General features: G+C 39.3%; 2 protein-coding genes across 2 annotated transcripts; one reads left to right on the top strand and one right to left on the bottom strand.

Moving 5' to 3' along the window:
• Positions 1-3122: 3122 nt before the first annotated feature.
• slc7a6 (solute carrier family 7 member 6) lies at positions 3123-12575 on the top strand. The gene is made up of 10 exons (XM_005802504.3): positions 3123-3232; positions 6856-7430; positions 7517-7642; positions 8675-8819; positions 8919-9042; positions 9122-9225; positions 9319-9415; positions 9862-10011; positions 10238-10421; positions 11174-12575. Exons 2-10 carry the CDS (start codon positions 6941-6943, stop codon positions 11239-11241), a joined length of 1488 nt encoding a protein of 495 aa, XP_005802561.2. The 5' UTR covers positions 3123-3232; positions 6856-6940; the 3' UTR covers positions 11242-12575.
• slc7a6os (solute carrier family 7 member 6 opposite strand) lies at positions 12011-17355 on the bottom strand. Its single transcript, XM_005802503.2, has 5 exons — positions 17093-17355; positions 15329-15652; positions 14195-14401; positions 13759-13891; positions 12011-12724 (listed from the first exon to the last, which is right to left on the bottom strand). Exons 1-5 carry the CDS (start codon positions 17279-17281, stop codon positions 12603-12605), a joined length of 975 nt encoding a protein of 324 aa, XP_005802560.1. The 5' UTR covers positions 17282-17355; the 3' UTR covers positions 12011-12602.
• Between the last annotated feature and the right edge of the window lie 587 nt (positions 17356-17942).

Genomic DNA, 17942 nt, shown 5'->3' with positions numbered 1-17942 from the left:
CATTAATAAAGCTCTGAAGGTGTTAAGAGCCTGAGTGGAAATATGACTGCATCTTATTTGGGTTTTAGGTGAGAAACCAACACAGTGGTACATAATTGAGAAGCTTGTTTCTATGGATTATCTGAAAAGTAATTAAAAAGTGGGGATCCTATGGATACAACGCTTTACTCTGATACCCCCAAATAAAATGCTCTTGTAACCAGCTGCTTTGAATTTGTAAATGGACTTCACTAAAACAAGGCTCTGGTCAAAAATTCATATGTAAAATTTGAATAAAATTTACAAAATTGATTGTAATTGGTGGCCCAAAGCATTGAGAACTAAGCTGCTGCTTAGGGGCCCCAAACCATCAGGGGCCTCCCATAAACGCTTGAATTTTAACACAGACCACAGATATAAAAATGTTTTAAGTGTTTATTGAGAATAAGAATATGACTCAGTTTGATTTGATTGGTTCAGCAGAGATAAATTAAGAAATTATAAGTAGAAGATTTTAGGGAATCGGCAAGTTCAGTTTGTAAAAGTGTAAAGAATAATCTTGTGTAAATAAAGTTACAATCTGATGAAAGGAGCGTAATCTTTATGTTTGAGCTTGACTCAACAAATAATATATTTGATAGCTTTTAATCTCAGCCAATTAAACGTGGCTCCCCCTCCCTTAGATTTTGTTAAATCTGAGTGAAAATGTTCCACAGGACTTCAATCTGGGGCTCAGCTCATCTAGCAGGACAAGGACGCTGAACATTCAGCCAGTTCTACAGCAGGATGGGTTTGTATGGTCCAGACCCAAACACGACTGAGAATCTGGGACTTGAAAATAGCTTCTCACAGATGTTCTTTCAAAGAAAAGAAAAGAAAAATGGAAGAAATTTTCGATGTACAATGCTTGTAGAGACCTAGTAGAAAAAGACACGCAGCTGAAGGCGGTGCTTCAAAGTCTAAACTGAAGAACACGAATCGTTTTTCCCTTCATAAATATGCACCAAATTGTGTTGATCTCATAGAAATCCAAATGAAATATACTTACGTTTGTGTTGTGAATATGGTAAAACGTGGAAAAGTCGTAACCTCTTTGCAAGACACGTAATGTCACCATAATTAGGCTGAAAGGTACATCTGGGATGTTTGGTGACATCTAGTGGGAGTAACTGTACACTACAACTAACCGTAAGGGTTTTTATAACATTAACAACAGAATCTCGCACCAACAAAACCTCTCTGCTGTTGTTCAAACAAAACTGCTGTTTTATGGTTTCGTTTGATATAATTCTGAACAATGGGGAATAAGAAAATATGGAATGAGTCAATGATTACAGAAATGTGTGTGTGCATAAAAATAATAGACAATTTACAAGAAGCACAATTTACAAAGAAGAAGAATTTACAAAAACTGCAAGCAAAAAGTTACAGTTTGCTGGGAGCAGTGATGGTTGTGAAGGCTAATCTCTGCTGGGAGGAAGGGTCTCCTTTAAAGCCACTTTGTGCACTCGGGATGCAGCAGTCTGTGACTGCTGGAGCTCTCCAGTTCAACTACAGAGAGCATGAAGCAGAAGACATTGTCCAACAGTGATGTTGTTTTAGCCAGTTTTATTCCCCACCTGTGTAACAGTTGATGAACTCGTCCAGAACCTTCCTGTGTTTCTGTTCTGAGCTGTTGACTTGACACAGTGATGAAAACAGAGGACACATGCCCTCCAGGATCCCCTCCTCTGCCACATGCTTCTGTCAAAGTCATTCTAATTACGTTTCTCTTCTTCACACACTTTCTGGGTCAGACTGGGAAGACCGGAAACATCTGTTAGCATCATGGTTCTGGTACCACAGAGCTACACAAGTCATTACGCTTTAAACGCTGATAATATTACAGACAAAATCTCCATTTGATTTAGGGTTGATACGGACTTTGACGTATCAGAACTGTCTGATTTAGTTGTTCTCAACTGCTTTAAAACATTTAAGACTTCGGTAAACACAGTAATCGTGACATTGCCACTGCTCAACTGGTTAAAGAGTCTTCCTCGTGCTTTTCTCAATACAAAATGTCCACGACGCAAAACAGATTTAGAATTGGTAAAAGTCTGAGTGGAAGAGTTGTAGGTTTCCCACTAGGCCTGATGTCAAAGTCCAACATGGCTGCCTAGCATATACAAATAGTTTCAGCAAAAGACATTTCATTTACACTTCTACCAATTAGTGTCTCATATCAGCCACGCAGACAGTACACAGCATCGTTTAGCGAACATGTTGCTGCCGTGTCTGAAAGAGCAAAATGCAGAGTAAAGTATGAGTTTGTGTTGCTAAGAGGTAAAGATAAAAGAGGACTCACTGACTAAAAAAAAAAAAAGTCTTCCTGGGAAATGTTGACTCTTTTGAATTTCTGGGACTTGAGGTAAAAGACCAGAAACAAGCTCTGACATTAACTCCTTACAAAATCCCAAAATACGTGGAAAATTTTTCGACTGACTTTCAATGAGCTTTTATCTGTCGTATGAGTTGATTATGACTGTTTGATAATCATGCGAGATTTCAACACCCATGCTGTGTGATGAGCCTGAAATCTTTGGTCTGACTCACATATCAAATAAGCATAACGTATAATCGAGGACACACTCTGGACCAGGTTATCAGAAAGGATGTAAATATTTTCAAGGTTTCTGTAACTGATGTCTGATTATTTCTTCGAAAGTACAATCTCCGTTGACCCAGTTGGCAAAACATCTACTATTACAATTTTTTTTTTTTTTACAGACAACAAAGCAGAAACTTTTAAATCTACTCTTGCACCTCACCTCTATGCTGCGAGGCAGTGTGTCTCTTTGGATTTTACTTTTGGGGTATCAGAGTAAAGGGAGATGAACACAATTTTGTGACTTGTTTTATTTGCAAAACAAATACTTGAAGCCCCTAGTTTATTTTTATTTTTTTAATCTGTCATCACAGAGTGGTCTCTTTTTGTGCATAAATGTGTCAGAATCTGGATTTGTTGTATGTTATCATAATTTATTGAAGTATCATCATGTGTCCTAAGGTGTATTGTACAGATAGTACATGTTGTGTTACAGGATGCTTATGCCTCGTCACATGATGCTCCCCCTAACAGCAGCAGCCGCAGCAGGCTGTTGTTTACTGGCTGCAGATGGATCAGCTGTGAGGGCTGGCTGCCGGTCATAAACACCAACGGAGGAAATAATAATTGGGAAAAAACAAACAAACAAAAAACCCAACAGCTGAGGTAAGACCGGACAGTTACATCCGGGGTTTATGCTATCTCTGGTTGATGTTCGGAATCACTGTTTTTATTTTGGTAGCTTGAGAAACGGGACAAAAGAGGTAGGTCTGCGACAAGCGAGCGAAACAAAGCCGAGACAGGAAGTGAGTTCAGGAAAAAGATTACACGAATATCGTTAGAGACGCCGTCTTAAATTGTATGCTTTTGCAAAAGGTTGGAGACGAGGTTTAAACTAAATATGAAAACCGTTTGAAATGAAAGAGCAAGTTCCGTTTGAACAACTGAGTAGATAGGAGATAGAAAATTGAATTACTCGATATTTGGTTGTATTTTGAAATTCACGAGCGGAAAGTAAATGTGACGCCTGCCAGTTTAATGCAGGCCGAAACCACGCGCTGCGGCGGCGGTTCCTTTCATGTTTGTTTTCAAGTCGCTCGCGGCAGATGTTCGGCCAAATCTGAGCCTTTATCGACACGAGGAAAAATAGAAACCCAACAATGATATGGCTGCAATTATTTAACTTCCGTATTGAAGTTAAAATGATTTAACTTCAATACTTTTTACTTATTGAAATAATTTATCTTCACTATTAGTACTGTGTGATGTCCTAACTTTGTTTGGGGAGTTTTGGGATTTACTTCCTTATCCTGGACTGAATGTCAGTGAAATGTAAACTACGAGGGCCTGCTGTTATACATTATTTTAAGTGGTTTTGAGATTTCCTTCGAAGGCAGGTGGACAAATAGAGAAATGGGTGAAGATGAGGTTTTCCTCAGGCCAGGTTTTGTCATGTTTACCTGAGTCATGGCTCCTCATACACTCCTTTATACTCACCGAGTAGAAAAACAAATGGCACAAAGCCAGGAGGTCCCCACATCCTGAAAAGTGAAATATGTACGAAATTTGATTTGATTGTTTTTCTAAATCTAAATAAGTATGAAAAATAGTGAATTCGGGATAATTAAAAAAAAAAGGTTGGATTTAAGACTTTATCCGCCATCATTATTTATGTTTTAAGGAGAAAACGTTGCTATGTGAAAATAATTTGCTCTTTTATGCTGAGATGGACATAATCCCAGCTCTGTAACAGTTGAAAGTCTTGGCCATCCGTAGTCTGTTTGTGTCACAGTGTTACATGTGCCACGGACTGCCTGGTCATCTGATCAGATTAAGTGTTTATATTAGCTATTTTATCTAAAATACTAAGTGCGTACATTCATGATTAAATGTTGATTTTCCCTGCTGTGCGTCCTGGACGGAATGACGCACCACGTGACTCTGTTGTACGATGGTGCTTTAAGTTTAACTCCTGTTACAATATGAATGTATTGTGTTTCGTTGATAAAATTGATCAAATTAAATAAATGCAATAAAGAAATCCGATTTTTGATGTCCTTTTTATTATGAAGATACGGCAGGGAAAGATGATTTTTTTTTTCTTTTGGAACTCAAAAAATCTGCTCCCAAATGCAGTTTGCATAACAACAATTACTCCTTGTAGATAATCACGTTAAGTGTGTGATCGAAAAAAACAAAACAGAACGTGCTTAACGTGCCACTTGTCTGGGCAACAAACGGAGTCCAATAAAACACAACCTGCAGTTATAAAATAAAACAGCAACCTTTTGAAAAGATAAAGTATATAAAATTAAATTAATACGGTTTAAGTTTGATTTCTGTGCAAATGCCAAGCAAGTCAGTGCAATGGCAAAACATAGCAGCTTCCTTCTCTTTTGACACATAACCAACACAACCATCCTCAGACCTGAGGATGTTAAACACAATAATATCACTAAGAGTCATTCTAAATATATACTGACAAAACTCACTAATCAATTTATAAAAACAACCACTTTGTTACTAAATATGTGCCTATATGCCAGGATTGTGGCATATAGGCACAATCCTGCCTATGTGCCTATATGCAGTGTTTAATGTGACTTCTGTTTACGGACATGTAAGATGCAACTTTAATCTTGACGCGGCAGCTAATGTAGCGCCTTCCCTGGAAATGTCTTTCCACATTAATTTTCAGACTATAAGCCGCTACTTTCTCCCCACGCGTTGACCCATGCGGCTTTTATATATATGTTTCGTTTTTTTTTTTCAAAACATTTGTAGGCGAGTCTTACAGTAAGGTGCGCTCTATAGTCCGGAAAGTGCGGTACTCTTTTTGTTATTTGACAACTTCTCGCTACAGAGCAAACGTTCAGGTGATTCTTCCGCATTGACAATGAATGCAAATGATTCGGTCCAAGAATAGTAGAATCTCTCCTCAGCTATTTTTCTCTTTTCCCCTTTGCTCTCCATGGCCCACCACACACCGTCAGTTTGTTTACAGCAGCCACCTGCCTCGCACCCCGCCCAGCTGGAAGAACCATGTTACAGGGTTTGACGCAAATCTTTGTTGACGGAAATGTTTATATTTTATATTTATTCTACACATTTTTATAGCATTGGAAAACGTTAAGAATGACTGTGTCATGTTTGTCCTCCGACAGAAACCATATTAAAACAAAAAATTATATTTCCCACCTCCATCTTTTTTAATTTTCAAACATTTTGGAAAAGTTCCAGGGAGCCACTAGGGCGGCGCTAAAGAGCCGTGAGTTGCCAACTCCCGGATTAACATGTCGGCGAACAATTTTTCTAGACATGTTGAGCTATAAAGAACATTAAGACCATGGCCACCAATACATGTATTAAAAGGTATAGTCAAAGTCCAAACTTAAGTCTAATTGAGAATCTGTGGCCAAAGTTGGAAAATTCATATCCACTGATTCTCTCCAACCAGTGTAGAGCTGGAGCTATGTTGCAAAAATATAGATATTTGTATCCTGTATATGGGTCTGCTGTTCACAAATAATAACAGTAACATATATATATATATTTGTGTCTATATATATATATATATATATATATATATATATATATATATATATATATATATATATATATATATATATATATATATATATATATATATATATATATATGTATATATATACATTTACCACACTGTAAAAGTTTAAGGAACAGACAGAGTTTCAAATAAAGTGGTTCTTCATTTGAACAAGACGCAACATTGAACAACACATTGGGTCATTGAAGTCTTCTCCTTAGAGTTGACTTTTTTTTCTCAAGAATGAGCAATAAACAATGTAATCAGCTTCCTGTTTGTATCCAGGAGTTATTTTTGGTACTGTTCCTCCCCTCACCAGATTTATACGGAACTCTGGTGAGGGGAGGGTGGAAACATGATGTTCTAAGCTTAAAACTTACAACATCAGGCACATGCCATGGCTTGTCTTGCTAACGTCTACAGAGGCCACGCCTTTTCTGCCTGGTGCATTTTTCATGTCTACATGACACAGATTTGATGCATGACAGGTGAGCCTTATAAAAGCATCTAAAACTACAGTGTCTTCTAATGTTTTAGCAAAGATGAAAGTTAAAGTTCAACGGTACGCACAGCTCACTTTCAAGACCTCCATTTCTTTTTAAACACTGCTGCTCCTTTGTGGAGTACAGATGATACAGGAGGCCTTTTGTTGCTTTCTAAGCTGCCACTGAACATTTCAGCTCTGTTTTAATAACAAAGACTGTATTTCGGATCTGTTGGACAGGTTGTGCCCAAGGTTGTCAATTAGGAACAAGGAGGTAGGATCATCCTGGCGCAGGTCCCACTGGTTCAGCTCCAAGACCACCATCATGGCCGGCGGTGAAGGAACCGACAAGTCGTATTGCAGTGCCAGTCAGTCTTCCTCTCATCAGGATCATTCCAAAGAACAAATGAAGCTCAAGAAGGAGATCTCGCTTCTCAACGGGGTCAGTTTGATCGTGGGAAACATGATCGGCTCTGGCATCTTCGTCTCCCCCAAGGGCGTGCTCATCTACAGCGCCTCCTACGGGCTGTCTCTAGTCATCTGGGTCATTGGGGGCCTGTTCTCGGTTGTTGGGGCCCTCTGCTATGCTGAGCTGGGCACCACAATCACCAAATCAGGGGCTTCGTATGCATATATCCTGGAGTCATTTGGTGGCTTCCTTGCATTCATTCGTCTGTGGACGTCACTGTTGATCATTGAACCCACCAGCCAGGCCGTCATAGCCATTACGTTCGCAAACTACCTGGTACAACCACTGTTCCCAACTTGTGAGCCCCCGTACACAGCATCCCGCCTCGTCGCTGCTGCATGCATATGTAAGTACCTTTAAATCGTGCAATGTTCCTCTGTTGTTTGCTCATGTCCTTGTTGGGTTATGTGTGACATTTTCCTCTCTCCTCAGGTTTACTGACATTCATAAACTCTGCTTATGTAAAGTGGGGCACCCGTGTACAGGACATCTTTACCTATGCAAAGGTGGCGGCGCTCATTGTCATTATCATTACTGGCATTTTCAGGCTGTGCCAGGGTGAGTAGAGTTATGACCTGACTGTCATAACGCACTAACACCTCAATGTCCGGACAGCAGACCTACTACCTATCATTGATGACACCATTGCTAATCAGTGTCATTTGCTTTTTCTTCTCTTGTTTGTCTGTGAGGGTTAGAAAGTTGGACAGAGAGACCAGGCAAACTAAAGCAATGCCTCAACCCAAAAAATTATGAACAAAAGTCTAGAAAATCAGCAACGTAACAGAGTTAGTCCAACATACTGCCACGCTAAGCAGAGCAGTTCTATTATATAAGAGTATATTTTAAACAACCTGGTAATTATAAGTTTATAAGTCCATCCATCTGTTATCATACATGTTTATCCCATCGCCCGTTGACCTCTAAGAGAGGTAACAGCACCCTTTGTGATCCTAAGCATGTAGGATAATGGATTAATTCATGGAACAATAACAATGTTATTGAAAAGCATATGCTACTAATTAATACAAGTTGTAACCATAACCCAGGATGTATCTGTGAACACCTAAAACCAAACACTAATTTATTGTCAATTATGTAACAAATTATATTTTTTGGTCAAGCTGATTCTAATTTAAATGGATAGTTTTTGGCTAACTGTAAATTGAGACATCATTTATGCAAACTAGCAAATTTGAGCATAACTCTCAACTCAAAGTGTTTTTGTTCAGAATCACGTAAACAAATACAGAAGAGCTTGTTCTCTTCAGGGAAAAGGAGGTTTTATATTGGGAATTTTCCCAAACAAGCCAAGCCAGTTGGCTTTCTTTTTCTCCTGCACTCGCACACTCCCCAACTTTGACATTTAACACGCCTCACTGAAGTCTAAAATGCAACTTGAGTGTGTTGTGTAAATTTACAGTCAGACATAGTCTGAAGACAATGACTTGAAGACAATGACTTGGCATTCGTTCTTACTGCAAACCTTAATCAGGTTACCAATAGGAGTCGTGACCTTGCCTTATGTCCACAATGTGATGACAATTACTTATTTGGATAGAGTTGTAAACAGCTTCCTTTGTTTTTCAGGCTACACAGACAACTTTAAGTCATCCTTCCAGGGCTCGTCCACAGACCCCGGTGATATTGCTCTGGCCTTGTACTCTGCACTCTTCTCATATTCCGGCTGGGACACCCTCAACTTTGTAACAGAAGAGATCAAAAACCCAGAGAGGTCATTATTACTTCTTTTTTTTTTTCCAATTCTTTGCCACCCATTCAGAAAGAATTAAGTCTGAACACTTCTAAATGATCAGGTGTGCTGCTGTTATAGGAACCTACCGCTGTCCATTGCCATCTCCATGCCCATTGTCACCGTCATCTACATTCTCACCAACGTGGCCTACTACGCTGTTCTGGATGTCAGTGCAATACTGGCCAGCGATGCTGTGGCAGTGGTGAGCTAACAGTCTGCGTCTGATCAGGATATATTAATGAGAATATTTCCATAATGTCACCTCCATGTGTTCTCCACAGACGTTTGCAGATCACACGCTGGGGGTCATGAACTGGATCATCCCCATTGCTGTAGCGCTGTCCTGTTACGGGGGCCTAAATGCTTCCATTATAGCTGCTTCGAGGTACTGCGCATTTATCCACTCATCAAGCAAAAATAAACAGTATTATATACTGTATATGTTGACATTAAAACTATTCATGTTTGTTGTGTCCAGGTTGTTCTTTGTAGGGTCCCGGGAGGGTCACCTCCCAGATGCTCTGTCCATGATCCATATTCACAGATTCACTCCAATCCCTGCGCTGATTTTCAATGTAAGAGAAGAAATCAACCTTAAATTAATCTGAATGGTGACACCTAGTGGCAGAAATATATCACTGCACATGTTTGAACCATGTGGCTGAAGTCGAAAATGCCATCTTAGAGCACTTTCCAAATCAAATAAAACAAAATATTCTCCACGTACTTTGGAAATGGATAAAAATAGTTTTTTGTCTTAGAAAAAAACAGCAATACAAGCAAACTGTGAATGTTTCTTATGCTGTTATTGCTTCCAAATGGCGTTTAGTATGGCGGTAGATGGACATTTTTGCATTTACTGGTGAGGTATTTGGTATGAAACGCCTCAAAACCATTGTTGTACACTGTTGGAAATAAATAAGGAACTTTAAGGACCATTTCTGACTGTAGATTGTGATTAAATATCTTCATCTGAAACATTTCCTGTTTTTCTTTTTTCTTTCTTCCCCTGCCTGCCCAGTGCATCATGTCACTGATCTACCTCACGGTGGAAGACGTCTTCCAGCTCATCAACTACTACAGCTTCAGCTACTGGTTCTTCATGGGTCTGTCTGTCGCCGGGCAGATCTACCTTCGCTGGAAGCAGCCTGACAGACCCAGACCTCTCAAAGTAACATTATTGGGTCATTTATCTCAATTGGGGTTGATTAGAAGAGAAGAGATGCGATTAAAGCACAACCTGGTTGAACTAATCAATATAAAAACAACATAAACAGAATTTTTCAGTCTAGTTTAAAAGCAGTTATGTGATTAACGCTAAGTGCTTTATGACATGTTTTCTTACAAATAGAACGTCCTTACTCTAGCCCCCCTCTCTCCTGTTTGCCCTTCTGTAGCTCACACTGTTTTACCCCGTGGTGTTCTGCCTGTGTGCTGTCTTCCTGGTGGCCGTTCCTCTGTACAGCAACACCCTGAACTCCCTGATCGGGATCGCAATCGCCCTGTCTGGTGTTCCCATCTACTTCCTGGGCGTCTATTTGCCGGAGTCCAAAAGACCTCCGATTATCATCAAGCTGCTGCGTGAGTACGCCACACATCCTGGGATGTTTTACAATTCATTCATGAGCAGCAATATTCGACTTTTTGGACAAATAATATAACGGAGTTTTTATTTTTGCTAAGTAAAATCAATTTCTATATATTAAAAAAGAGTTAGTAAAAAAGAGTAATGTAAAATAAATGATTATGTAGATACTCTGCACCTAATTCAACAGAGGTCCAGCCGAACGATGCTAGTGGTCTCACCATGAGTGGAATAGATGCTTCCTGAGTGAAGTGCCAGTGACAGTAGCTGCGTTTTCCATTGACCTTAAAATTGTGCAAATTGGAATTATGAAAATAAATGCACTAAATGGAAACACGCTACTTTTGAAAAAGAAAAAAAGAAAAGGGTGCTAGGATGAGATGGTTTTTCCAGCTGTATCAAAATTAGTGTATTTGGTAAAACTGCAATGGAAACACATTTCTTGCATCATGCGAGTCATGTGATCAAGAACCAGAGTCTTTGGTTGTCACTATAGAGACAAAGAAAACGAGAGGAAGTGATTGGCACTGTATATGTTTTTAATGACGTATCACGTGAACTAACTTATTCACTTGATTTTAAATATGTTTCTTATTTAACTTTTTTTTGTTGTTAAAAAAAACCAAACTGATTTTGTTGATCATGACTGATTTGTAAAAGCAATAGAAGGGTAAAACATGCAATTATAGGCACTGTAAGATATTAGAATATCTCAATATGTCCGGTCTGCTAACATGTCTTTCTGCAGGTTCTCTGACGTTCCTCACCCAGTACACCTGCTTCTGTGTGCTGACAGAGACGGACAAAAGCCAGTAGCCTGTTTCTCCACACAGGGAAACAAGCAGCTCTCATCTTTTGTACTCTTCACCATGCTGCTGCCACGCACTGAAAATGCTGCCATACGCAGATTTATGTAGGGAGAAAAATAGGGAGAAGCATAATGACCCATCATGACTTACTACAGTCACACTGGTGGCTGAACATACATTATGCATTTTCTAGGAACACAGTGCCATTTTTTAGCACACCAAAAAAAAATACTTGAAAACGTTAAAACACTACTCTGGTTATGTTCTTGATGAGGAACTGTCATGATATAAAGCCAAAAGAAAAATATGTATTAAATATAAAGAACTGCTGAAAACTGTTAGCCTTGCAAAAATGTTCACACACTATTTGAAAACAGTCAAGTTAGCTATTATTTCTCCCCAAATTCAAATGAAATGTTTGTGGTTGTAAAGTGATGTGTGAAAAACAATGTAAAGGCAATTTCTGCTATAGTAAGGCACTGAGTGGGAATGAAATTAAGGAAAATTGTCCAAAAGGTAAAGCATACAGGTACTTTTCTATTGTTTAGCATATTGCTGCTTCCCATTGAGAGAAGCCTCTTCCTTTTATGTCGAATGGCTGGTTTCACTATTCCTGCCTTTAATTATGTAGTATTTGCACTTTATTCTGCAATAAACTGTTTCATAAATCTTCTACCAAAGCTGTTTGTTCTTCATGCAGAGTAACAGAACAGACTCATGTTTATTTTCAAAGCTTTCTTTGTTTACACATCTACATATTTACAGAAACTTTTAATTTCAACAAGCATTCCAGAAACGTTCCCAACTCCAAACTGGATTTTTTTTCTTCTTCCCCAAACCACAAACTCACACATCCACAACAGAAAGTTACGCACCAGCCTTTCACAATATGCAGAAAACAAAACAAACTAATTCATGTATGCGCTACCATGCACAGAATGCAAACACCCTAAAAACTGCAACCACACACCCACACACGTGTCTGGAGACGACTCGCTAACAGAAGTATTGAACGGCACGAAGCGTACGAGGCATACCACACTAATGTGCAACGATTCACGTGGAACAAACACCCACATACGGATTCACTCTAGCACAGCTTAAAAATAAAGACAGACGCTGTGGTTCCTTCTGGAAACGCCTTCCCTCCCTGAGCCTGTGTGTAGCAGAGAGACGACCGACCTGCAGGAAGCTTTCTGGAATCGGGACTAACGCTGCAGTACTTTGGCACACCACACCAACGTTGGGGGATCTGAACAGTTAGGATTGTTTTCCTTTTTTTTTTTTTTATTCTGCACTCTGCTACACAGAAGCTCGTAGAGCGAGGCATCTTGTGGAAAAGGAAGCTGGAAAGTTGCGGTGCAGCAGTCAGTCAGAATCATATTTGTCTTCGTCGTCGTCTTCGCCGCTGCAGCCCAGCTCCTGCAACACGTCTTTCTGGTAGCGCTGCCAGTCCCTCCTGCAGTAGGAGTGCTCCTCCTCCCAGTAGTCTGGATACAGAAAAACAAAAAAAACGAGATGGATGAACACAATCAAAACTATACTAGATTGATACAAAGACATTCATTGACTCAGTGTCACTGTTCCCTGAATTGCTCTGATAGTTTTAAGTCGGTTGTAATGAGATTGAAAGTTCCACTTTAGTCAATCACAGAAGTTTTGAGGATCACCAATCTTTTTTCATTTTTGCAAATTTGAGATAAGCTCTTTATATATTATATTTAAGTTACTTATTGATGTTTTTATTCTATAAGTTGTCATCTCTGGATGTGACTGGTGAATGTGAACTCAGGTGTTCAAAACTGTGATAAATCAGTTAATTATTCATTTAGTAAATGTGCGTATTACAGTTCACCTGACAGCAAAGTCTGTTGGTCATATTTTTCCTTAAACATTTTTAAAGAGTGTTTTATATTTACTCTAGCAGCAACATTTCTTCAATGATATGAAACATTTAAATGCAACACATCCTGGGACAGCTGTGGGTTCCACTCCAGGATCCCGTTGCCTCATTCTGTCACGCTCCTTGGCAATGAGTCCGTTAAAGTTCGACATACTTGTCAGTGAATATACAAGAAACATAAAAAAACAGGGCAGTTCTTTTATACACAACTACATATTGTAACTTTATACAAACTGTAATGTGCAGAAGTAAAAGAGCAAAGGACTGTTTGGAGCGCAATATCTATTAGCCGTAACTGACTGTGATGATAATGTTAAGAGTTGGAATGACAGATGAAAATATTTAATTATGAAAGAATGGATTTATTTTACAATATTTAACAACATCACCTTTTTAGAATTGCTTAGTATCCTGCAGCTTTAAAGAGTTAAACTTCATTGAGACAGAAAGGTTTTATCCACAGCTACATTAACAGATCCTCCATCTCTGGTTTAATGTCACCATAAACACCATCAGGTTTATGTTCATGAAAACAGATTTTCATTAGAAACAAAACGTAAAAGCCATCAGCACACAGGAGCAGAGCTGAGGTTCCCATCATCTCAGCACTAAGAGGCCTACCTCCATAGCGCTGCTCCCTGTCGCTGTCTGAACCACTGTCCTCATCGGGGTAGTCATTCCTCCAGTTGCTTTCTTCATTCTCGTCGTCTTCATCGTCATAGACCTCCTCTTCACGGACCACCAGATCTGGAACCTGAGGAGGAGGAGCAGCGTTTATGTGGCAGCATGCTGAAGGCTGACAGCTGCACACTCAAATCTAAAATGTTCACATTTGGACTAAAGTTTGTGAATAAATAACGCTTCAAGGAGTTCTATTGTTAAAATGAAAAATTAATATTCTACAAATCTAAAACAATACTGGGTAATGTAATACTAGTTACTCAGTAATAAAGGCAGCAGCAGGGTAAGCCCCTCTGCAGTAAGTGAGCCCATTTCTTCAGTCACTCACTCAGATTTCAGCACTCATTCATCTGTCCGTCCATCCATCCACACACACCAGTTCTCCGTCGTCAGCATAGGCCCTGACAGACAGGATGTCCTGGATCCAGCCTAGTGTGACCGTTTCCTGGTAGTAAAGGTCGTAAACGTAGTCGTCGTCGTGCTCCCGGTGCTCCACCCCCGGCTTCTCCCCGGAGACGGCCAGCCGCTCCCGCAGCAGCTTGGTGTTGTTGCACAGAATCACCTCCGGGTCTGACGGCAGCGTCTGGACAGACAGACGGAGAGTCAGCAGCAGCAGCAGAGACGATGATGCAGTTCAAGACAAATTAATCATTTGTGTTCATCTCCAAGCTTACTTATTTTAGTCCTGGTCACATAGAGGATTTAATAAAGCATTCTAATGCAGCAAGTTGATTACTGTTGTCATGGTTTTGTTAAATTTGATGTTAAAACTTGATAAAATATACATTTTTAAGAGTATTACTGGTGAAAGTGAATTGATAAACTGAAGCTAATCATTAGCAGTAATAATATGATAAATATGTACAAGACATTTTGACTTAGGGTTGGGCATTTATCTTATCGTTTGTGATAAATTTCTCACAAGAATTTTGATTGTCATGATAAATTCCAATTAACATTAAAAAACCATCCATATTGCCTGGTTTGTTAATTTTACTGTTTTTCCACTGTTTGTTCAACGAAAGTATCAATAAATACTAATCCATTGGAAAATGTAATTAAATGCAGTTAATGTGTTTAGTTTAGTGATTCAAATCAAACTTCTTCATGTAACTGGTGTTTTCTGTTTCAAGTGGAAAGTTTTTGTTTGTGTTGTTTGTGGAGATGACTGCTGCCATAAAGTTACACAAAATTGAATAAATATTTCTCATCACATTAATATCACAACATATTGTGATAAAACTTCATGTCCATGTCATCCACACCTAGCATGAATGCTACTACTCTAATCATAGAATACAATACAAGATATATTCTATTGACACAAGTAGAAATCGATTTAAAGCTTTAAATATTAGCAAATACATATTAGCAAAAACATAACCATAAGATACATAAAACTCATATATACCCTCATATGTATGTTTAATTCAACATATCTTCACGATGACTGTTCAGGCCTCGTCTCTTGTAAAGTAGTTTAAGTATTTAAACTTGAACTCCTCCTCACCTTCCTCTGTTGTTTGTCTGGATCCTCCTCGTCCTCCTGGACCAGATCCACCACCTGGATTTCCCCCACCCCGCACCGTTTGTCCGTCCTGCTCTCCTCTCCGGCCTCTGAGGCTTCAGCCTGGGGGGTCTCCTGCTCAGCGGGCCGCAGCAGCCCCGTGCGGTGGCTGGACAGGATTCTGTAGCGTTCCTCCCTGCGGGTGCTCCACTTGGTGCTGCGCAGGTCGCCCATTATCCGCTGGGAGCTGGAGGCGGACGGGCGCAGGGCGTGGGCCGCGCGGGGCCGGGCCAGGGCCTGCCGGACCTGGGTCTGGACCGGAGCATCCTGATGAGAAGAGGATGTGTGTTGTCACCATAGTAACAAGTGTAAAAAAAAAAGAAAAGAAAAAAGCAAAAACAAACAAATAAATAAATTAAAAAAAAAAAAATATATATATATATATATATATATAAAACCAAGACATGGTCCTTCATACTACATGAGACCACAACCACTTATTGACTTCTTCAATACATCAAGAAAGTTAAAACAACAAAAAGATACTTTTAGTGTTTTTGGAAGGAAACAATACCGACATGTGAACAGCCTCAATGACCAGACTGACCAGTTCACATGAATAAAACTAGGGCTGCATCGATTCACTTTTTATTCCTGATACCGATCTGATTCAAAAAACCAGCTGAACTCATTTAAAATGTTTATTTTTTTCTTTGCACTTAATTACAAGTTTATTTTATAACCCTGCACCAGTAAAGCACACTGAAATGCACCAATAGCCTCACAAGCTTGGTCAAACGTGGAAAAACAATTTTAATTTGTTCAGTGAAATTAGGAGTAGAACAGCCAATGGAAAATAAATTATAATAAAACTGACAAAAACAATAGACTGACTACCTTGGTCAAATATGTAAAACAACTGAAACAAACCTTCTTTCAAATGGTTCAGAAAGTGTAATTAGGTAATTTAAATATAATGTAAAATAAATAATGAAGCACAACGTGTAGAAACTTGGAACAGGCTCTTGTTTCAGTGAAATATTTCAAGGCTTTGTTGTTTGTAATTTAGACGACTTTGGCTTACAGAGAACAAAAAAAGGAAAGAAAAATCTGTTTAAAAAAACCAAATTACATGAAATTATTAAAAGATATTCTCAACTGAAATGTGAGGCTTCTGAAAGTTGTGGGCCAATCACTGATATGTATCGTAATATATAAATACGTGTGCATCACAATTCTATAGTTTTCTATTATCCTGCGTGTATAGTTTTAACCCTCTATTATTATAGAAAAAAATAACTCATTTTTCTTCTTATTTAGTATAATACATGAAGACAAATGATGTAATATTTATAACCACAGTGAGAGGAAGTAAACTTATGTTGCATAAGTGTATTTATTGTCAAAATGTTTAATAAAAAAAAGCTTTCTGTTAATATATTTAGCATTTAAATGCTTGTAGATACAGGTTAGCTACCCGCAGCATTAAAGGTTCAACGTCAACAAAACGAGCACTTCACTCGGTTAGCATAGCACACAGGCTAGCGACTCCGCTATGCTAACCAACAGCAGAGCGGGCTTTGTCTCCAAACACCTTACCGCTGTAAAAACATCCCTACTACTGGCCACTCAGCTACGACACCAGCTCTGTGTTTGTACTGTCCGCTACTGGCGACTCCATATTCACGGAGCGGCCCGTGTCATGCTCACCACCGGCTGCGTGTCTAGCCTGGGCTAACTGTGTGGTCACCGCGGCGGGCCTCTCACCTGGGTCGCTACAGTCGCCACGAGTTTGAACACAGAGTTCTCCACCTCAGCTTCGTCTGGCTCCGGTACCGTCTCCCCCGGGCTCTGGGTTGACTCGGGCCGGATGCGCTTGCACGCCAGCAACAAAGCGTCTGCGGGGTCTGTCCCCCTTTTTCTTTTCACTCGCAGAATTGTCGTGTTCGGGTCCATGATAGCCTTCCGTCCTCTGGCGTCTGTTTGTCTGTCTGCTCTGGTTTGTGTCTGTCTGGCACTCAGAAGATCAGAAGCATCGCGAGACTTGTCACGCTGGTTCTTCTTCTCCGTTGTGCTCCTTCTTGATTTTTATTGGCGGTTGGCAAAAAACCTAAAGTGTCCATTACCGCCATCTACTGGCACGGGGTGTGGTTCAAAATGTCTTATTTTAAACAAGTATTATCATATTCTGTTGATCAATTTTATTTTCCAACCTCCCGTCCCCCAAAAAACAAAAAACCTAATTAAAATGTTAGTACTTTTACTATATGAATTTTGTTGTAATATATTTATTAAATTAAATGTTTAATTTTCCTAAATTCCTCCAGTATTAATCTAATTTGTTTTTCATATCTTCCACACATTAAATAAAATATTCTGCTTTTCTCGTTTCTTGCCCACTGTATTATGTCAGTGTATTCTGAATAATAAATTCTTAAATTCAGTATGTCTAAATCTTAATCTTGCTAATAGTTTCTCCTTTCTACTCTCGTCACCTAGTCAAAACAATAGGTGAGATGTTATCAAAGGAAGATAATGATTTCATTTGTTATCTTCATTCCATTCTTTCTGCCACCTTATCCTCAATTTTTGTTTAAATAATACTTTTTGCTTCTGA

The sequence above is a fragment of the Xiphophorus maculatus genome, chromosome 4 (assembly GCF_002775205.1).
Source record: "Xiphophorus maculatus strain JP 163 A chromosome 4, X_maculatus-5.0-male, whole genome shotgun sequence".
NCBI lineage: Eukaryota > Metazoa > Chordata > Actinopteri > Cyprinodontiformes > Poeciliidae > Xiphophorus > Xiphophorus maculatus.
Note: the sequence above shows the minus strand (reverse complement) of the source record. Positions and strands in the feature narration are given on the sequence as shown.